The sequence below is a fragment of the Triticum urartu genome, chromosome 2A (assembly GCF_056163025.1).
Source record: "Triticum urartu cultivar PI428250 chromosome 2A, HENAU_Tu73, whole genome shotgun sequence".
Classification (NCBI taxonomy): Eukaryota; Viridiplantae; Streptophyta; class Magnoliopsida; order Poales; family Poaceae; genus Triticum; species Triticum urartu.
The window spans coordinates 15,121,498-15,144,453 of record NC_141874.1 but is presented as its reverse complement, the minus strand read 5'-3'; the positions used below and the strand labels follow the sequence as shown (position 1 = coordinate 15,144,453).

The 22,956-nt window shown below is 46.3% G+C and overlaps 1 protein-coding gene across 1 annotated transcript; it reads right to left on the bottom strand.

The window, feature by feature from the left end:
- Nucleotides 1–598: 598 nt before the first annotated feature.
- On the bottom strand, nucleotides 599–17,443 carry LOC125535072 (cysteine-rich receptor-like protein kinase 43). Its single transcript, XM_048698129.2, has 8 exons — nucleotides 17,408–17,443; nucleotides 10,743–10,849; nucleotides 10,422–10,647; nucleotides 6,050–6,284; nucleotides 5,804–5,954; nucleotides 5,502–5,696; nucleotides 1,137–1,219; nucleotides 599–1,036 (listed from the first exon to the last, which is right to left on the bottom strand). The coding sequence occupies exons 3-7, from the start codon at nucleotides 10,453–10,455 to the stop codon at nucleotides 1,187–1,189; spliced, it is 648 nt and encodes a 215-aa protein (XP_048554086.1). The 5' UTR covers nucleotides 10,456–10,647; nucleotides 10,743–10,849; nucleotides 17,408–17,443; the 3' UTR covers nucleotides 599–1,036; nucleotides 1,137–1,186.
- Nucleotides 17,444–22,956: the final 5,513 nt, after the last annotated feature.

The window sequence follows — 22,956 nt, the reverse complement described above, 5'->3', positions numbered from 1 at the left end:
CTCACACCATATCTTCACCTTTGTCAGTTTTTTCATATGAACCATCAGTTCCGGGAATCCAGGGTTGCTGAGCCTGGATTCTGTTCGGTGCTACGAACCGAAGTAATTCTGCAGGCAGCCAGTACCATGTTCCATGTTGCATGTTGTGCTATTTTTATGGTTCTCAATACCAAGATGACGGGAACTACTTCGGTTCGTAGCACCGAAAGATGTAGCAGCGAATTTTGAAGCTATGGACTGTGCAACATGAACTGGTGCATGATGCCACGAGGTTTTCACGCCTTGGCTTTTCCACTGTTGCTTGGGTCGATAGGCTGTCAATGAGCATATCCAACTTGCTTCTCGTGAAGGCACAGCTTTGTTCCGTGAGAGCCACAGCTATGCCTCTTGGAAAGAAAAAAAACTTTTTTTTTCTTCTGTGAGAGGCACAGATTTGCCTTCCATGAAGGCACAGGATTGTTTCCACGAGAGCCACAACTGTTTTCCATACAGATTATGCATATGAAAAAGGTTGGTACGGAATGAAAACTTATGGGAGGCATGTGTATAGACGAAGTTTGAAATTACCAGATTATTACAGACCAAATTTAGGGAACAGTTTGAGTTTTAAAGAACGTAGGAGGATAGATCTGGTACGTAGTATTGCCATCAATTGCTAATCTTAAGTAAATAATCTTTACAAAAGTCATACCAGATCATCTGACACAGTTGGCAAAGCTGAAAAGGCACAACAACAGCCCTTCATTTAACCGCTGTTGTGTGCAACACCTGGAGCCGCAAATAGCAGTACTGTTGTCAATGTTTGCATACAAAGTTATACAAACTTCCAAAGGCTTGGATGTCTCTCATCCTTTTGTGGAAACTATGGCCATCGTGCTGCATATTTATCTTCAAGCGAAGAACACACGTCCACATATGTGACATACACTGGCTACAACTAGGACTGGAAACCAAACAAGTGAAAATGCTTGCATGTAGTGGTAGTCGAGCATAAACGCCACTCGCGAGGAGAAAGTACATACGGAGATCCAAAGCCCTGTGGTGAAATCAAAGCTAACTTGCATTATAAATGAATCAATCAGGTTATAGAACTGTTAACCAGTTAACAGTCTTTAAAGATTTATAAAGTGGTATACCAGGAAGACAGAAGCAGTGGATATTGTTGACAACCTCTTTTGATTGTAATCTACAGCTCCTCCTGGATGTCGTCGATTGATAGCTGGAATGGACCAGATTGATGGTTAGAATTTCCTTGTGATTTATAATATCTCTGGTCCTTTAGAGCTGTTACTTTCAACATGGACATGATCTCCAAAAATTAAGTTGATTAGCAATTTAATTCGCAGTAGACTTATACATTTCAACCCAATTACACATAAAGTATATTATGTAAACATTCTATAAGATATCAGTAGTGGGCTCTCGCGTCGCTCCCGCGGGCGGCTCGGGAGAAAACCCTAGCCGCCGCCAGCAGCAACCCACCCACCATCCTCTCCTCCCCTCGCCGCCGCCGACAGCGGTCGCCGGGCAAAGCCCGCGCGGCTCGGCGGCGGCGGGGCCCCTTTCCCCTTCCGTCCAGAGGTGGCTGGTGCGGGCCGGTGGCCTCGGCGGGAGCCTGAGCTGCTGCGCGCGCTCGGGCGGCGCTGCTGGCCATCGGGGCGGCGCACGGAGGCGCGGGCGCGGATCCGGTGGCGGGGCGCGTAGGTGGAGGCGCGGGCTGGGCGCAGCGGCTGCGCGCGGCGGGGCGCGAGGAGGCGTGCGGCTGGGCGCGCGCGTGCTGGTCGCCGGCGCAGATCTGGCAGGCGGCGACCGCACGAGGATGCGCGCGGCGAGGCACGAGGAGGAGTGCGGCTGGGCGCGGTGTGCGGCCATGGGTGCGGCGTGCTGGCCACCGGCTCAGATCTGGCATGCGGCGACCGGCGGCGGCCCAGCGGGCGGGTCTGGATGCCACGGATCCGGCCTTGGCAGCACAAGATGGGCAGTTTCTCTGCCCCGTTTTGCTGCTATGGAGTCCATGGGGCCGGAAGGAGATGGTTGCTGGCTGGAGGTCCGTGGCTGGCGGGCCGGGAGGGGCACTGGCGGTTGCTGGTGGTGCCCGGTTGTCGCTTGCTGGAGCAGGGTGGCTCCGGCCGCGGATGGATGCGGGGTGCAGGACCCGATCTTGTCTCTGCAGGCCCGTCGATGAGGAGGTTTGCGGGTGGCCCTACACAGCAGTGGCGTGCTCGTTGTGTGGGGGGTGCGCGGTCCAATGGGGGTACGGGTCGACCTCGGCCTGCTGCGCGGGAGTGGCTGCACTGGGTGAAAGCCTGGCCGGTGCTGACCGGACGGCGGCGACGGTGTCTGTGGGCGTCGCTATCCTCCTTGGAGGCGTCGTCGGGAATCTTCACAGCCTTTACTCACGGATCAAGTCCTTCGGGTGAAAGCCCAGATCCCGCTTCAGGGTCGGGCGGTGGCGTCGTCTTCAACGTCGCTCCCCTCTTTAGGGCGCCGTCTTGAAGAATTTGATCCCTTTGGTGCTTCCTACGACTGGACGTGCACGGTGGCTTCTGTGGCAATGATGACGGTGGTGAGCAACGTCGGGAGCGCGGCTTTGGTCGTGGTAGTCGGCTCTTCTTCTCCGGCGTGTCCGTGGGAATGCCTCGACTGCCTGGTGCTGTGAAGTCGAAGCCGCGGTGGGGGGCCGCTGGTATACGATGACGCGTGTTAGGTGGCTCGTTCAGTGATCCCTGTGACGCCAACCTTGCCTCGTTTCTTTGTGGTTCATCGTCGGAGTCGGAGCTGCGTTGTCTAATGTGGATTGTATGGAGTGTTCTGTTGCAGCCATTAGGGCTGTTTTTCTTTTTCTTTTGATCTTCGGATCTTCTGGTCCTAGGACCTTCACCACCTTGTTGTTTTCCATTGCTTTCTGCTATTATCAATGAATGCCAGCGACGCTGGATCTTTCAAAAAAAATATAAGATATCAGTGGTCAAAGTTTCAGAGTTGACTTTGCATTTCACAAGATACCAGTGATCAAAGTTTACCTCGAGAACAACTTTTTTTTGAGCGTGAACGGCAGGTGCTCTGTCTTTGCATTATAGAAGAGGGTAAGTGGTCCAGTTAATAGGGAAACCTGAACGAAAACCATACAACGCGCGGTTAATATGGGAAACCGGCAAAAACCACACCCAACAACTCATGGCACATCATCTGTGCCAGAAACAAGAGCCCCCAGACCTAGGAACGGAGGCCATGCCTTGTATCCAACAAAGACGAACTCCGCAAACACCCACAAACTCTCTACAATGGCAGCACACCGAAGTGCACCCTCGCAACAGAAGTGGTCAAGCATTGGCCTGAACTAATGCGCGCACCGCCTCGATCGCCTTGGGCGTGTGTTCCTTCTTGTACATCTGCAGATAGTGCTGCATCTTCTCATTCAGGTCTTCCTCAGATGCTTTTCCTTTGTTCTTGAGTGTTGGAACCTCTCCAAAGGCCTCCGCCTGCCTATACTCCGCGCGCTTGGCTACAGGAATGTCGCAATCTTTGTTTTTCTTGTCCAAACGGCAGCTTCGTCGCTCTAAGAGAGAAGGAGCAGCCTCTCCCACCTGCAAAACTTGCGGCGAGCTTGACACGGTGAGAGCAAGCTCTTCGAGGAACTCCCCCCACGGAGAGGAGGCTCTCCCAAGAGGCTCATCTGCATCCATCTGGATCAGCTCCTTTGAAGGCTTGCCGGTGCAAGGAGCACTGGAAACCTTCGGCTCCTCCAGTGTCGACTGCTCAACAGGCTCCACCTCAGACATAACCATGTCAAAACAAGAAGATACCTTGGCCCGCTCCTCCACGCCTTGACTCACCATCCCGGGTAGGACAGAAGCCAAGTCAGGAGGATCATCCTCGAGCATGACCTTTTCCAAGGCAGGCGGATCATCAACGGATTGAGCCTTCTCACTCAACTCAGCTGAGCAGCCAGCCACAACAAGCGCACTGCAATCCTCACCAACGGCCACAGCAGGAGGAGCAGATTCAACATTGGCAAGGTCTTGGCTGCCCCCGATAGCTTCCATAGGTTCGCATAGGCTTGAGACTTAAGCAGTCCAACTCTCCACAGCAGCAACCAAGTCTTGAAGAGGCTTGAACAGCACCTCAAGACGAGCAGCGAACAAGGCCTGTAGCTCAGCGCCGAGCGCCTCCGCCTGAGCTGCAAGGAGAGGCCGAAAGGGCTCCAAAACAGCAGGAGGCACGTCGGGGTCAGCTGCCGGCACGACACCATCAGTCGCAGGGCTGTCTTGATGAGAAACCACCGAAGCCCAAGTGCGACCAGGTCGATGAACTGGGGCTGGAGGTGATCCGCTGCAGGGGGGAGGCCGCTGACGAGGCCCGGTAGGCGCGAGGGGGGGATGGCGAGGTTCTGAACCGGCAGGACGCCGTGCCAAGAACTCCCGCTCGCGATGGCCGAAGTGGCCACATCCCAAGCACCGGACAGGGCCGCGGCAGCCCGCGACGAAGTGGTCCGACGCCAAGCACCGAAAGCAGAGGCCGAAAGTCCTCTGCTTGAAAGTGCGAGGCAGTCCAGCATCCTTCCTGGGAGGGGGAGCAGCCACCTTCTCCAGGCTCGGGCGGCGCCGTCTCCCAACCTCCACCCAAGCTGGGGCGGCCGGGGCCAGACCGGCGGGCGCCGGGGTCGGAGCCGCAGGGGCCGGAACGGCCGGCGCCGGTGCCGGAGCAGCAGGGGCCGGAGCGGCCGGCGCCGGGGCCGGAGCAGCAGGGGCGAAAAGAACGACCGCCGGAGAGGGGCGTGGGTCGGGATCCGGGTCAGGGCCTTCATCCCCGGCCGGGCTGGGAGGGGGAGGGGGAGGGGCGGCGGCGGGGGAAGCAGCGGGGGCTACGGGGGCCATGGACGAGGGCGGCGGAGGGGGCTGCGCGGTGGCGGCGGCGGCCGCCGCCAGCGGAGTCGCGGGAGGCTAGGGTTTGTCCGAGAACAACTTTTTGAGAACAAATGGGAGCAAGTACTTGTTTTTTTACTTCAGTAGTTGATGCAACAGAGTGGATTCACTTTATTAAAAAGTTGTTCATTCTTGCACATAAAAGGTGAATGCTACAAAATCATTTAGACTGGTTGTGTGCATCAAAATGATGTGAAGGCCGGAGGTTTCACCCTCCTTTCCAAAATAAATAAATCAGTTAGACCTTTTTGCAGATGACTTCTAGCCAAAACGCCCTAGCATTACATACAAGGGGTCAGATGCAGACTACAAAGTCTAGTAAGTCCATTGAGCAGTACGCTAGTTACTATACTGAAGAAAATTTGTCCAGTAGGAATTTAAGTTACAAAGTGTCATACAAGGTAGGCATTAAGCACATACCTTAGTCCTAGCTGCTAGGTTGCTACTTCCAATACTAACCAGTATTTTGGACAAATTATATCATTATTAATTTAACATAGGACATAAGGACACTAAATACATTATAGGCTACGCAATACAGTGGTGTTATCATGCATGGGCTACAAGTGATATTACCTCGTTGCGAATGTAACAATTCATACTTTCCACCCCTTGAAGCATATCTATAATTTTCTTCATCGTAGGCCTTTTTGACCGGTCATTATTCACGCAGATTAGACCTATTTGAATGTATCTTTCGATTTGTTGGCAGTCTATTTCTAGTGTATATCCTGGTTCTTTTTGCAGCTTATTTCTCCATTTTTGCATTTCCTGTGAAATTGAACGCAAATTGGGGATATGTTACTATACAATGGTAATGTCATATAGCCTTATGCAGATGGAATTTCGTCTCAGAAGTTCAAACTGACTTGTCTTACCTGTTTGATGAAGTCTTTGGAAGACTTTCTAATATCATATGGGTAGTCCCTATGCCCTGTTATTATCTCCATGATTATCACACCCAAACTGAATATGTCTGCCATTGGTGTGATTTTACCTCGTAGCTGGTATTCTGGTGACATGTAACCTCTGCAGCGTAAAATGAGCTATTAAGAGGAAAGAAGAGAGAACACAGCCAGCCAATTACTGAAATGCGATAAATAATAATAATGTGCTTCACTTACAATGTTCCAGTAGCAGCTGCAGTGTCAATAGTTTGTTGTGGATCAAACAGTCTTGAAAGACCGAAGTCTGTAATTTTTGGTACAAAATCTTCATCAAGCAATATGTTCGCTGGTTTTAGGTCTAGGTGAATAATTGGAACATTAGATCCCTCGTGAAGGTACCGTAGACCAAAGGAAATTCCCTCAATTATTTTGCAACGTGTCTGCCAATCAAGGGCAGAAGGCGCATCTGCAACTACATAAATAAAAGAAGACCATTCAATAGATGTTGTCTCAAGTCTATTTTGTTGCACTATGAATGGAAGGACTCCACAACCTATCACACACTATCCTTTTTTATTAACAAGAACAGAATTTTTAAGAACTAACCACGATAGAAAAACTGCGACCTTAAAGAAACATTGAAGTGAATTCCTTGGTGCCCATGGTGGCACGCAACCAGAGACTACGAGTCATCAGATCGATGAAAGGATAAACACTCGGAGATGGATCATAAACGCTTAGGGTGCAGATCATAAACACTTGGGAGCAATGTTCAAATGACGGAAGATTTCATCACATGGAACTATACTCGTTCAGGTACTTTCTCAGTGCGGTCAGCATATTACACGGATTTAGATCACGAGTCTGGTTCCTGAATATCACTATCCCATGGACAGGGCAATGTTCATATTAACCCTGTTTGAAAGAATATATGAGGACTCCAACTTCTTGGAAAAGTGAAACACTTTACATGGAAAGTTCTTCATGGAGCCCTTCCCTGTTATGGGGTTTTAGCTGCACGTCATATCCCAGTGTCCAGTCTGTTCGATTGATGCCGAAGACAGGCAGCATTGTCTTTTCAATTATCGGCGTGTCACGAACGTTTGGTCTCAGCTGGGGGTACTGGATGCTATGCGAAGGGCGGTTGTGGAGGATAGAATGGGTTCAATTACTATGGAGATTCTGTTCGAATACCACCAACATGATTGATCACATCAATTCACGATGAACACGCCAGCGCAAAACTGATAGCTAAGGGCCCTTGTTGTGCCCTTTGTTTTCTCTCTTTATTTTCTCTTTCCCCCCACAGTGTTACAATATCCATGGCCTGCCTGTGTATATATATACACGTTCAGCCAAGACTCACGCAAACTCAATTCGAATCGGACTATGTAACCTAAACCTACACGTACGCACGGACACATCCAAGAACACCAAACCTGGACTCGTAATCTCCTAAGCCACGTACTTGACACATACTACTAATCTATTCCTACAAGAACTAGTACTCGCATATGACCAACTACAACACGTAATATATGGCCTAACTAGTAATCCTAGCCGGACTACTCAACTTAGCTGACACTAACCAACCAGCTTAGACAAGATCACCTAACAGATTCGTACTAAGCTAAGTGGTTTATCTGATGGGTTACTTATGGCAGAGCTTGCTGCTATTGCGGTGTGGTATCTATGGTGGCAACGGCAGCAATTTGTTAAAGGAGTGGTAATCCAAACACCTGAGAAAACTGCTATGTCTATCAAGGTTCTGGAACGAACTTTATCAGATCAATGACACCATAATTACCTACTCAGAAATTCGAACAGATGTGGAAGAACCCAACTCGTGGTAATGTGAAAGTAAATGTCGACGTATCACTTCATGCAGACACAGGGGCTTGCGGCGATACTGTATACAATGATCATGGAGGATTTTTTGTTTGAAACAAGGCAAAAGACTTGCCATTTTCATTGATTAAGAAGAAGGTTTAGACATAAGCCGCGAGGCGGCAAAACCGAAAAGGTCTACTCTCATGACATAACAATACTAAGCTGCTTCGCTCCTGCCAAAAGTCCAAAGATGGGCCTTCTCTTTGATTTTCGCGATAACAATGGAGGTAGGGGCGGAGACATTCTGAAAAATTCTTGCGTTATGCTCCTTCCAAATTTCCCACGAGACAAGCATCATCAAGGAGGTGGTGGCCTTCCTGTGGCCACCTCCCCCACTAACCGCCTTAAGCCACCAATCTTTAACTGAGTCTTCATGACGCCAAATCATTGGTGAGGAGTCAAGGATGCCAAGCCAAGTGCAAATTTCAGTCCAAATCCGGATAGTGAACCTACATTGGAATAGGAGGTGAGCAGCAGATTCTTGCACTTGCTTGCAGAGAGGGCACAAATTACAGTTTGGCCAACCTCGGCGCAGCAAACGATCGGCTGTCCAAACACGATTTTGGAAGATCAACCAAGCAAAAAAATTGCACTTCAGAGGAGCCCACATCTTCCAAATTGTAGCATTCATTGGACAAAATGAGAGACCGACAAACTGCACCATGGAAATTTTATAGCAGCAGCTAGGTTCCTACCACATGTACGTGATGTTGACTCACCCGAGTTGATCGCCCCTACCTCGGATAAGCTATAGTGACGCTATTACGTGGAAATAGCGTGCTATATTTCTCGTTGTTGCTACCACAAAAAAAAATCTTCACAAAAGATGACAAGGCTGGGGCGGTGGCCCCTGCAGCTATACACATAGCTCCATCCGTGTGCGCTAGAAGCAGCAGGGCATTGATGCTGATATTTCCTGTCTCAAACCGTGATCGCATCGATGAGCTTGGGCGCCTCTCTTCTCCTTCCTCAATCCTTTCTCTTTCCCCATGAGCATATCGCCGCGCCACACGGGAGAGCTCGCCCCCACACGCGTTACTCATGGCCGAATCCCCCAACACCGCGGCTGCCCACCTCGCCATGCATCCTCCTTCCTCAACCTCCATGTTGCCACCCGCCATGTGTTGCATGGGCGCAGAACAGAGAGCAGTAGCAGCACCAGCCACACACGGATGGCTCTTAAGTGATACCGTGATACGGGCTCTTGGGCCGTCTTAAGCATTTTGCAAAAAAGTTATCTGAGAGTCTTAAAATTGTGTGCAGATACAATAGCTTCTCAGATACCGTCGGATCTGAGATCAACGGAAAAGCCCGTGTCGTGGTATCACCTAAGGGTGGTAGCACTTGATATTCCCATGCATGCCTTTGTATGTCAATCTCATGTGTCGAAGCTCGTGAGGCGTGCGGCATGCAGACTTTTCGGCAGGGTAAATGAGCCCCGGCCGAGTTACTTTTTGCTGAACAGACCTGCCTGAGTCAGGTATCTTGATGGAAAAGCAGAAATAAGATGGAGCGGACATATGCAGTGTAATAAGTCTGCATGTGTTTGCATGCGTGGCAGAGTGTCCGTTAATTGCATGCGTTGTATGGTGTATTGGTGTGCCTGCGCACCAAGTACACAAAGCAGCCCGAACATGCTACCATATATCCAACCTACCACACGCACCGTGCCATCGTGTTTATCAGGCTAGTGATTTCCTATAAATGTAGATTATCATGTAATTTCATCCCCATTGAACTGGGATTGGTAAGTTGCACATAAGCATCATTAACAATATTAGTAGGTTGAGTACTCAAAACAACATATTTAAAAATCAAATTAATCTTTATGATGTTTGGTAGCCCTTTTCTGTTTATGACTGCACCATAAATCAAACAACTCAAAGAAATTTATTTAAAACTAAAATATGTCTAGATACATACATATTTCTGACACAAGTATTTTCAAACAAGGGGAGTAGATCACACCATCAAAATAACTAAAATTGGATATACAATTTCACCGCGTACAAGACTAGAGTTGAGAGAGATTAGTACACAGTTCTCAACAGTGCTAACCTTGGGGCTGAACCCCTAGCGATTTTTTTTTTGGGTGGTGACCGTGTTGAACCGCTAGCGAATTGATAAGAGTGTAGTTTGCACGACGACCAGGCAGCGGTCGCCGGCAGCGCTAATCACCTCAAGTCACAGGCTAATCACACTGGGGCTTGGCTTGATTTAGGGTAACGCGATGGGCCAAGTACTAGAGTTTACGGCCATGAGTTGGCTTTTAGGGAAAGGTGTGGCTACTCCCGGGAGTACTCACTCCCATTAGACGTCTTTAGAGAATCCGTAGAGATAAATAGAGAGAAAGAAAAGAAAGAGAAAAGATGGTACGGGGTGCGCAACGTCCCATGTGGCAGACTGGCTGGGCGCATCAATGAGTCCTTATATCCTCTTCAGATTTGGTATCAATATATTAGGGTTTGTAGACAGCCCAGACGTTTTGGAATGATGAGGAAGTCATTTGAGTCATTTTTTTCTTCTCTCTCCTGTCCGATCACTAGCGTTCGCGGACCTTTTAGAGGGATTTGAGGAGGTAGGCTGTAGATGCTTGTAATATGATCTTTTCACCGCAGATGAGAACTTGACATTCGGATGTCATTGGGCACACTGCCTACAATGCACCAATCCTATCAAACATAAAGCAACAAAAACTATTCATATTAAAAGGTCATACCTGTAATATACTTGTAAAGACTTCCGTTAGGCATATATTCCAAGCAAAGCAAACGTTCTGGAACAAGCAGAGGTTGTGTATCATAGCAGTAGTCCAACAACCGCACTACATTTGCGTGCTTCAGTGTTATAAGAAGATCAGCCTCATTCTCAAATTGCTTCTGTGATTTCGGTGTTAACTGCACAAGCTTCTTCACTGCAACCACTTCCCCGTTTTGTAGCAGTCCCTGTTTAAAGTCTCTTGTTTATATGGATGTTGGTTTACATGTTAAAGTACGGTTACATATCTGAGCGAAAAAACATATACTCTTAAATCTTATACCTTGTATACCACACCAAAACCACCACTACCAAGTATTCGGTCCTCTGAGAAGTTGTCTGTGATATCTTTCAATGTTGTAACGACACTTGGTGTGGCCTTGATCCTGTCTGCAACAAATAAAAACTCCTTTGAATAGTAAGGGATTGCATTTATACCATTTTATATGAACTTTAAGATTATATCAAACAAAGAATATAATAACTATTCTTAAATATTGCTCCCTCCATCCCAAAATAAGAATGTGTTTGGTTCAGATCATCAAGTGGAATGTAATGGGTCCGTCCCATACCCAGGAGTGGTTCTCGCGTTTGGTTGGGTTGAAGAACCGGAACCAAGTCATTCCCTGGAACAGCATATTCGCCCCAAATGCGGAACCCGCTGGTACCTCCAAATCGGGGGAACCACACGGAACGCCTCGCGTCTCCCTCCTCCCTTGACTCTGCCCTCTCTTCCTCGACCGGGCCATGTCCTAGCCTCGACCCTCCCCTCATGTCTCACCGCCGGCACACTCCTGTCCCTCGTCTCTCCCCCTCGAAAGGACAACCTGGTCGCTCCGGCGGGATCCTCGGGACTGACCGGGAAGAGGCGGAGCAGCGGCGGGCGTCCGATTTGACAGGTGGAGCAACGGCGGCGGCGTCCGATCTAACAGGCGGAGCAGCGGCGGCGGCGGCCAATCTGACAAGCGGAGCAGCGGCGTCCGATCTGGGAGGCAGAGCAGCGCCCGCGACTCCCACTACCTCCTACTCCGTGCGGCCTCCCGGCACCGCCTCCACGTGGGCACCGTCGTCCATTAGCTCTGCTCGGCCCTCCCTGCCTCCTCGCACATGCTCTACAGTGCCTGTCCATGGGTTACGTGCTACAGCTAGGCAAGCAGCGCCAAGCAGTCACAACAAGCAGCGGCAGTAACGACCATTTTACTTGCTAGCTTCTCGTAATCACAGCAGGCTCTAAAAGTATCTACAACTGGACCTCTCAAACCCGCCTCATACGCCCGGGCGGGCCGCCGGGTCACGAAAATCTGACCCAGACGGGCGCCTCAAACGCCCGGACTGACCAGCATCCCTCATATCCTGCACAAATATGAGGCGGATATGGGGGTGCCCGGGCGCGACCAGGCACGCCCGCCGACCCCGTTACAGGTCGTAGCGGTCCCACCTGCAGCGACCGAAGCTCCTCCATCTCTCATCGGTGCAACCAAATTTTAGTCCCACATCGTCGGGCGAGGCAGACGCCGGCCGGCTTGAATAGCTGTGCTAGCGGATGGCGGCAAGCTTGATTGTTGTGTGATCGAGATATATATGCACTAGATTGCATTTCATTGACTAATGATTGTTCATCGAGTGTCAAGTTTGTCTCGATCATATACGTTGATACCTATACTACAATGACAGTAGATTTTTATTTTGTTTTGATGCATGACACATAGAGATTCAACAAAAGCCGACATCAATGTTCCCTATGTGAAGGAGATAGACCCTGACTATGAATCTTCTATGTGATAAAGATAGAAGATTCATAGTAAGAGTCCATATCCTTAACAAGAATGCAATGATGTCATAAGCTTATCCTTTCTGGATGACCCGGATATTTAAGCTAGTCGACTAGCTCGTCAGTCAGCGAGGTGGGACTAATACGGATGTGAAAATATTAAGTATGAGCAATTTTCGGTGCCCAGCCGGCCCTAGACGGAGAGGATGATCGACGTGCATCGCCCTGCATGTAACATATGTTTTGAAAATAGGATACGTGGTTGTAAATTGTAAAATTCGAGGCACGCCCGGTCACTGTCCGTGGGCGTGTCCCGGCGCGTCTGCGGGCGTTTGAGGGTCCAAATTTGCAACCTCCGGCTATAGATGCTCTAATGGGGAAGAGAATTATGTTCTGCCCCTTGCTAGCTTCCTTTTTCCTAATCACGGAAAGCTCAATATCGAGTAAACGACTTGTATTTTGACATATCTTTTGACCCTATATAGGTGGATGCTTTGTATTTGACATGAATATAGATGAATGCCTTGTATTTGGTAGACTTTTAACATGTATATGAGTGAATAAGTAGTATTTTCCTTGGCAATTCTTTATTATGTGTTAAAAATACGAAGACTAGTGACAATTATGCATATATATGTGAGAAATTATTTTTATGCAAGATGTGAGATGAACCAAATGCATTCCATTTCATATCTCCAACCAAACACTAAGATGGAACCATTCCATTTCACCTACCATCCCAAACCAAACATAGGACGGAACCAACCCATTCTAGTAGAGCGGAACCATGACATTACATTCTACTTCGTTTCCCAACCAAACACACCCTAAGTGATTCAACTTTATACTAAGTTTAGTAAAAAGTTGAGTTACTTATTTTGAAACAGAGAGAGTAGATAAAACTATGGATAACACATGTAATATATGTGTTGTCTTAATGCACGAGCACGTGGTACCGCCCTCCTAGTCACGCCAAAGGTACGGGGTGCCCCGTGCGGGCTAGCTAGACATGCAAGAGAGCCTTGCCACAACCATGAGAAACCCTGTACTGCGTGAGCGAGGCACCATCTTGGAAAACGTCCATGCAGGACAGCAGGAGAGGACCAATCCAGTAGTGTGCCTTAATGACGCAAAATTTATTACTATGGGATGTTGAGATTGGGTTGGCATTGTGTCTTAGGCTAGTCATAGTGAGGAGTAACTTGATTAGTAACATGCCTATATTATTAGTTTATGTTACTACCTTCATAGCGGAGAGTAACATATATGTAGTATTATGCAAGCCATCATTTATTAAGATGTAGACTCATTTTGCTTTGGGATATGTTATGTTACAGTAACATATTATGTTACTCCAACCATCTCTTCCCTCATTAAATACATGTCATGTAAGCAAACTTTTCTTGGGATGTGTTATGTTACTTGCTAAGTTACTCCCACTATAAGACTGGTCATAGTGGGAGTAACATAGGTAGTAACATACATGCCACATAAGCAAAAAAGATGATGTGTTAGGTAATTAATGCATAGATAAGCATATTAAATATCTTAACAACTACATTTGTCAATGCATAAATGCTTAGCTTACTGTACTAGCTAAGCTTGTTTCATTTAATGATTTAGCAACTAAAGCTATTCGTGCATTGGTGGGCTCCTTTTTTTAAATGTTTTCCTAGTTTTTTGATGCGCTTGGCATTCTTTTAAATATTTTCCTAGTTTCACGTGCTTGGCATTCTTTTAACAGCAATTGTAATTTCCAAACGTTCTCGCCTTGTCGATAGATTCGATCGGCTCCAGCGCCCCACCTTCTGCTTGCTTTTCATTTTTCGAAAAAAAGACGAAGCGGTAGGAGTCGATCCTTGCACCTGCTGCATGCATTTAAATTTCGGTAACCAGCCCAGCTGACTGTTTCCTGTGATTAAACAGACGTTGCATTTCCTTTTATCGTATACAGCCAAAAATCTAGAAAATAATTCTGATGTCTGTGTGTGGGGTGCCTTTGGATTCGGATCTGAGTCTCTCGTAACTAAGCTCAGGCCCATTAACCAGCTCATTTAAATTACTTTTGATGTCGTACCCCTAATTGTATGCTTTTAAATAGCCCGTTGGTTACAATAGGCGTTTCCGTATATAGTATTGAAAATGCTATTGTTTCTTTCCATTACGGTAGTATGTCTCGTTGTCTTGCTCCCATTTCTACCTTGTCCGAGGAAAGTAAATAATGGACTGGAAAATTAAGAGGACTGAAATGGGAGCACATAATCCGTGCTCTCATTATGGTAGCATGTTTCTCTCCATTTCAAGACCAGGAGCATGCAACCAATGCATGTCATCGGGCTCTAGGTACAGTGACCACGATAACTTTGCCCCATGGATAAAAGTTGATCAAAACATACCACCGATAACTTCTTTGTAAATAACATGATAATATAGACTCACAGACTTGATAACTTAGGAATAAACACCATGATAACTTTGACCCATGGAAAAAAATTGTTAAAAACATACTCTGATAACAACTGTGTAAATAACATGGCAATATAGGCTCCTGAACCTAATAACTTAGGTATAAACACCATGATAATTTTGACCGGCGAAAAAAAGTTGTTGAAAACATATTCTGATAACTTTTTTGTGTGTAAATAGTATGATAATATAGGCTCCCGGTCCTGATAACTTGAATACAAACACCACGATAACTTTGACCCATGAATTTTTTTTGTTGAAAACATACCACTGATAACTTCTTCTTGTGTAAATAACATGATAATATACCCTTCCGAACATGATAACTGAAGTACAAAAATCAAGATAACTTTGACCCATGTAAAAAAGTTGTTTGCAAACATACTCCGGTAACATCTGTATAAATAACATGGTAATATTGGATCCCCAGACCTGATAACTTAGGTACAAACATCACAATAACTTTGACCCGTGAAAAAAGTTGTTGAAAACATACTTTGATAACTTTTTGTGTAAGTAGCATGATAATATAGGCTCCCGGTCCTGATAACTTGAGTACAAACACCACGATAACTTTGACCTATAAAAAAAATTGTTGAAACCATACTCCGGTAGGATCTGTGTAAATAACATGGTAATATATGCATAGTAGAGCTGATTACTTATTTAGCCCAGGCATGATAACTTTTGACTTAGAAAAAAAAGTATTCAAAACATGTTAACATGGTATCTAGTTTCGAAGGTCTCGCCGCGGCGGATTTTTTTTTTTGTGAAAACGGATTTTTGATCGAACAGACGGTTTGAGCTACAAAACATTTCGAAATTTCAAAAATAAAGAGAATCTACGACGACATTAGTTTTTCTGCACTTTAGTGCATTTGCACGTGGGAGAAAGTTGGAAGAAGTCATTTTTATGCCCGGATTTTGCCTATGTAAACATATTAACTTATGTATCATAGACGTGATAACTTGCATACCCCACGCGTGGTAACTTCTTACCCGGAAAAAAATCATCGAAACATATCAACATAAGATCTAGTTTCGTAGATCTCGTTGAGACGGATTTTTTATGTGAAAACAGTTTTTCAATCCGAGCGACGGTTTGAGCTACAAAACATTTTGAATTTTAAATTTTAATGAAATCTTTTGTGATGTCATCAATTTTGTTTATGTGCATGCAGTGGGTTACCATGCTAAATTCATTTGGTAATATAGAAGTATTTGACGCATCTTGCATGCGGTTTGTTAGAAAGCTTGCACGCCATCGCAGGGCTGTGGGATCGTTCGGATCTATACCTATAGTCCGAACGTTTGGAACAATCCTTCTTTTAAATGTTTTTCTAGTTTCACGTGCTTGGCATTATTTTTTTCTGAGGTCGTCATATTCATCTCTCTCCTCCAAATGATTCACCTTGTACAGATGCTAAGTCTGTCATATAGGCAAAAAAAATCGGACGTGGCAAGTTAATTAAGAGGAGGCCATTGTACAGATGCTAAGTCTGCCATATCGTCCGTTTCACCTCTTCCGCACCATGGCCTCCTCGCACTCCAAAGCTCTCTAGGACGGACTATCGCCGGAGTAGAAGAAGGAAATGGCCGCCATTATTGTAGGCTGGCAGGCAGCTGGAGGCCGAGGATATTTCAATGGAGGTCGCGGTCTAGGACGAGCCTGGGGCACCCTCCTCGCCGGTGCATTGCACCACGACCATTGGCAAGGCCTGTGCCCATTACATGGACATGGTGCGGGAGGAGCGGCAGCAGCAAGCCGATGTCGCCTACAGCCTCCATCTCCCAGGAGCACCAACAAGCGGAGGAGTGGCTCAACGCTGGTTGTTAGATCATGCTGAACATGGATGCAGCAGAGCAGGTGGCGCTGCTCGAGTCATACCGCTCCGCCTCGAGATCCGCCTCTACCGCCAGCGGCAGGCGGAATTGGGGGCCGCCTACAAGGAGTTCAACGGGGTGCCGGACGAGGTGTGGGGCAAGACCAACGTCGACGACGAGGACATCACCGGCTCCGCCGAGGCCGCGCCCCCTGCCACGACCAAGAAGCTGGCACGTCCGTGGGCGCCATCAGCAGCGAGGAAGAGTAGTGCACGGTAGGTCGCCGCCACTCCGATCCTAAGAAGGCCACCGCTCCTCCCCTCCCGTTGAAGCCAAGCTTGGTGGGCTGCACATGGTTTGGCTGATTAGCCACTTGGCGAGGACATGGAGGCAGATAGCTTCAGTTCCCGGGCCTCCGAAGGAGGAGGTCATGGAGGCAGAGCTCGAGGAGGCTTCCGACATTAGTGTCTGCGGACTGATCCCCCCACCCCCACCCCTCCGTGTACGGATGCAGGAGGAAATTTGCGGGTCGCCGTTGAAGATGCCCTAAGCTTATTTTATCGCCTCTCAGTCCATCATAAATTTCCACTAACTAAATGAGGGAATACACTTTTTTCTCAAATTCATACACATAGTTCTCATTAGATACCAAACTTGGGTTGAGAATAAATGGGCACATCCTATGTCTAATCTCAATACAACTTCCTCCTCTAAACTCCAATTCTCCATCTTAGTATGTGTGCTTGGAAACAAGATTTGTTCTTGACTAGTAAATAAGTAAGAAAGCCTTTTCATTTCGTAATATTTTTTAAGAAGGGTTAGCTCTCTACAAGTTCATTTGTGAAATTGCAGAGTACATAAAAATTCCCCACATCCATCATACATACCTGCACAATTGTGTATGACATTATTGTGATATTGGCTTCCAGTGCCTCCAGTTCATGAACAATATCTGTCACGGTAGGCCTTTTGTTTCGGTCCAAGGCGACACACCTTAATGCAATCTCAACACAAGTCCTCACTCGTAGGATGTCCTCCTGGAATGAATAGCTCATCAATGCCCGCAACCTTTTCGTCCAGTTTTCAGTTACCTGCATGCAAATTGCGCATAAAACTCCCTACAAAGATACTACATTGTTTGCAACGCCAAAAGAATTAAGCAAACACGTATATACAATGTGAAAGAGACCTATGTATGTTCATGGTAAATAGACAGGAGTTTTCTTACAAGCTCAATAAACTCTTCAGGGGACATTTCAGAACAATTGTCATAGCCATTATTTCCAGCAAGTATTTTTATAATTATGACGCCCAAACTGAATACGTCAAACTTCTTTGATATCAAGCAACTGTTCACATACTCCGGTGGCATGAACCCCCTGAATTGATATGGTTAATAGTTAGTTAAAAATACAAGGAATTTTTTGTTGAGGATCTCTTTGAAAAATGAACAGCTCAGAGTATGATCATCCATCAACTTACAGTGTTCCGTGGGGCATATCTGTTAACGTTTCTTCTGTTTTTTCTGAAGCAGCAAGTCTTGACACACCAAGATCTGCAATCTTGGGGGTCATACTTCTGTCCAGCAGAATTTTACCAGTGTTCGCACACGAACACGTCACCGTGTACCCTCGACGCCGGGGGTGATGCACCGCAGCTCACGTCGAAGGAGACCTGCCGAAAGCGCGGTACGCAAGACAATCCGGCGGGCGCTTTTGAGGACCCGAAACCCCACACGCCCGGGAGGGACCCCGTCTGGACGTGCGGCGGCTATGGGCTGCCCTAGGTCGGTTCGCCCGCTCCTAGAGCCTCGAGGATCGCTGCCCTTCAACACGAAGAACGAACGAAGAACGAGGAAGAAGAAGAACAAGGGAGAAGGAAAAGTAAAGGTAAAAGATGTAGATAGATTTGTTCGATTGTGTGTTGTTCAATCGGCCGTCACCCCCAACATATATAAGAGGCGGCTGGACTTCCCGTACAAGCAAATGATTTATCTAGGCTTTCCTTACAAGAAAATTACATCAATTCACGTCCTAGAATCCTAGCTCTGGTCCCACTCGGATTCAGCCCGAATCTGGTCCAATCTTCTGTCTTGCTCCTTGCGTGGGCTGTGGATTTGAGCCCATCTTCAGCATCTGGTCGGATTGGCCCCGACAGTTTCTACTGTTCACGGCAGCAAGCTTTCCCGGCAAGGTTACTGTTCACGGCGGCAAGCTTTCCCCGGCAAGGTTACTGTTCACGGCGGCAAGCTCTCCCCCGGCAAGGTTACTGTTCACGGCGGCAAGCTTTCCCCGGCAAGGTTGCTGTTCACGGCGGCAAGCTTTCCCCGGCACTGTTCACGGCGGCAAGCTCTCCCCCGGCAAGGTTACTGTTCACGGCGGCAAAGCTTTCCCCGGTAAGGTTACTGTTCACGGCGGCAAGGTTTTACCCCGGCAAGGTCTCATTCAGCCGACAAAGGCCGAATACTTTCTCACTCAGGACCGGCCCGCGAAGTGTTGCCTCTAACTTTTGCATATGAATCTGGATTCGTGATCATGCCAAAATCTGGTGTCAACACATGCCCCCCTGTTTTTCGGCATAGCTAGCGTGCCGAAAAATAACTTGTACCATGTTGGTTCTAAGGACGATGTCAACACTCCATCGTCCATTCTGCATCTTCTTAGGACGGTAAGTATATATCGTCCATTACTATGTAAACTTCATTCAAAGCACATATAGCCGAAATAAACAAATGAAATGACAAATCAAGTATTTCGGCCCTTTGGATCAGCAACAAACTTGTAGCTAATCAAATGTATAGTGATTTGGCAATACCCTTTCATGATGTAAGAAATTATATTGCATCCCTGGATTATAATAAGTCCATTGAGGGTAACCAATCATACCTGATGACGAATTCCATGGCATAGGCATCAATGACATAGTTGAAGAATATGGATAATGTGTGGAACGAAGATGTTGAAACCTTTGGCTTGGTCCTTCATAGTTTTCACTCTTTTCCTTCTTCATCTTTGCCACACGTCGTTTAATGGATGCTTTCACATAATTCTTATTTTGAGCACTTCCTTTGGGAACCCATGCCATGTTCCTTTCTTCAAGTTCATGTGCACTAAGTTTTTGTAGTTCCTTCTTTCGCCAACACGATAAGCCGAGTGGGCATCCCGGCTGTGATTTTGTTTGAAGCAATGGCAATTCTTGTTTTACCTTGTGCACTGTCAACTTATTTTCTTCAGATTTGGCACTTTGACTCTTGATAATAGGTTGCTTCGTCTCATTGCCTTTAGTAGCCAATGTCAACATGTTAATTGGCTCTTTATTATTTGAGATCAAATCTGAAGTAGCACACTTACGACCATCTCTTTTCACGCGGTAGACTTGCTTGACCACCTCTTTTTTCATCCATGGTGTCCGGACCGATTCCTTATAATTGAAACAGTCTTTAACATGTGACTGTTCAAATGTTGATCTTCTCGGAGCCGCATAATATTGGTGAGATGGTCTAAAATAAGATGGAGAATGTTCCCTTGTATCATACCTGTCCCATGATGAATATGGATCTACATGAGCATAGGGAGGCATCCACAGCATTGGCATTGGCGGCCCAAAATAAGGATATGAATATGTTGCATTGAGACTCTCACTTTGCCAATACCGATCCTCATATTTGCGCCTTGGGGGTGATCTTGGTTTCTTTGCATGATTGGGCCGATAACCATTCTTCTCTTCACTCTTCTTTTGATATTTCTCCAATAGTTCAGCGAAGGTGATTTTTGATCTTTTACACTTGCGCTTATTTCGGCCTTTGTTTTCTTTTGGTTTGCTTTCATCGATCGTTGGATTTGCTTGCTGCCCCCCAGTCCTTGGCGTCTCCATTGTAGCTTCGATGGAATTCTCGCCCTCAAGATTATGTTCATTATGTTCTTCAACAACTTGATTACTTGAAAGGTCGACCCCATCACCTGTAGTTCTTACCTTCTCTTTAAATGAATCGGCTTGAAGCAGCCGATGCAAAAACCTTTTACCATCGGGACCAATTGGAATAGAATAATCATCTTTTGGTGTCTCAACAAATTTCAATCGTCCTTTATCAATGGCCGATTTAACTATTTGACGAAACATGCTGCAATCCTCAATACTATGCTTGAATGAATCATGCAACTTACAATAAATTCGTCCTTGGATAGATGGTTTGACATGGTGATCAAGAATTCTAATGTAATTATTTTTTAACAATAAATCGAAGATTTGATCACACATGTTTGAATCAAAGGTATACATTTTGTTTTCTAGCCGATCTTGGTGTGCGAACGGCTTTGGAGGTAAGCAAATGAATGGTTCAGATTTAGAATCTTCCCATTCGGCTATACATTGTGTTTTGCACTCTATCTCCGATGTCTTTGGATAAGATATAATACTAGCATCGGATTTCTCAAAATAATTTAACCTTGGCTTTATATTTCTGAAACAAAAATAGTTAAAACACACATGTCTCAATTGAGACCATGCGTAAGCCAAGTATGAAGCAAGCAAAGCTACCCAATTAGATATGAACTCTGAATAAAGCAATGGGATAAGCTTTGGCTTCAATAATAAGTCACTATCGGTCTCTTCGAATGGTACAATGTATTGACCGATATGCTTTGTAACAATTTTATTGCTAACAAGTAAATTACCCTTCATCATTGGTCTTTCAAAATTACTTATGAGAATATTTCTTATAGATGCATCAATAATGAAGTTGCGACCAAATCTGAAAATAGGCAAATTACTCTGTATGCATACCTCTTCAAATATGTTGGGAGAGTATGATGGTGGTGCCACTTGAAGAACATCTTGCTCCGTCTTTGGATGGCTCCCCAACACCTTGTCATCATCTTTTTCTTGATTCCGTGCATCATTGCTTTGAAGATCCATGTCAGCCGAACTTTGTTCAGCTACTTGTTCTTGTCCTTGAGGCTTGTCAATTTCTACGGCACGAAACTCATAGGGCAGGAAGTAGGTTCCATTGACTTCGGAAAAATCAAGTATGGTTGTTTTGATATGCTTTCCATGCCCTTTCTCAATAATGCTTGCCTCTTTGGATTTGATGGTCTCAGAATATATACTACTTGATTCGGCTTTTCTAATAACCGAATTTTCTTTGTTGCCTGAATCAACAACTTTATCTTTTTGAATTTGCAAGGCTTCTCGCTCTCGTCTAATTTTAGCCCACATCTCAGCTTGGCAAGCTTTAAACTTTTTCATCTCAATTTCCATCCACTCCTCATGAGATTGCCCCCCAATACTTTCAGACTTTTCCGGCAATGAGGTGTCGAAACTTTGCAATTGTTTAGGGGGTACACTAGATGGTACACCACTGGGCGACCGTATCATTTGCACAACTATAGCTTTTACTGCAGCAAAATCATGAGGCTTCCCGCCTTCTATTAGTTCCTGTCGAATGGAGTTGCACAAATCCCAAGAGAATGTAAGCTTGTTCTCAACCACCCAGTCTGGATATGGTTGCCCCCCGATGCTTTTAGACTCTTTCGGCAATGAGATGTTGCCGAAATTCTGTAATTGTGTAGGGGGTACATGATATGCCACGGTAGTAGGTGAAGGCATTTGTGCTCCTGCAGAAGTTTCACTTATTCGGCCATGACCATGAAGGTGCGTAGCCGAATTATGGACATCAACAGTTGCGTATGGTGCCAAAAAATTAGTAGCATTAGGTGTAGCATATGATGTTTGAGGGTAATTGGCCAAATAACTAGTAGCAACATGGCCAATTCCCCTATCCACCGGCACGTTTGGATTCACATACTGCAAATTAGTTGCCGATGAATAAAAAGGTGAAACACTTTCTTCTATGCTATTGGAAATTTTAACATCAGGTGTTTCAAATCGATTAACCGAACCCATCATGTTGTTCATCGGCATATGGATTTGTGGGGTTGCCGATGCATGAGGGTTGGGGTACATATGTTGCATGTTGCTAAAATTATATGAAGTAGAATCATGGATATTTTGTTGCATCGGCCCTTGCACATAATTAGATGCATGATTGATAAATATAGGGCTAGCCGATACATTATGCTCATTAGATGATCTAGCAACAACATACGCATTATTTGCATCTACATATGTGAATTGGGTATTCATATTACCTTTGTAGACTGCAAACCCTAGATGACCATCTCTTCGTAGTAAGAACGGGCCGGAGACCGTTCAAAGCTTCGCCCCCAGCGGAGTCGCCAAAAAGTGTGTTCGCACACGAACACGTCACTGTGTACCCTCGACGCCGGGGGTGATGCACCGCAGCTCACGTCGAAGGAGACCTGCCGGAAGCGCGGTACGCAAGACAATCCGGCGGGCGCTTTTGAGGACCCGAAACCCCACACGCCCGGGAGGGACCCCGTCTGGACGTGCGGCGGCTATGGGCTGCCCTAGGTCGGTT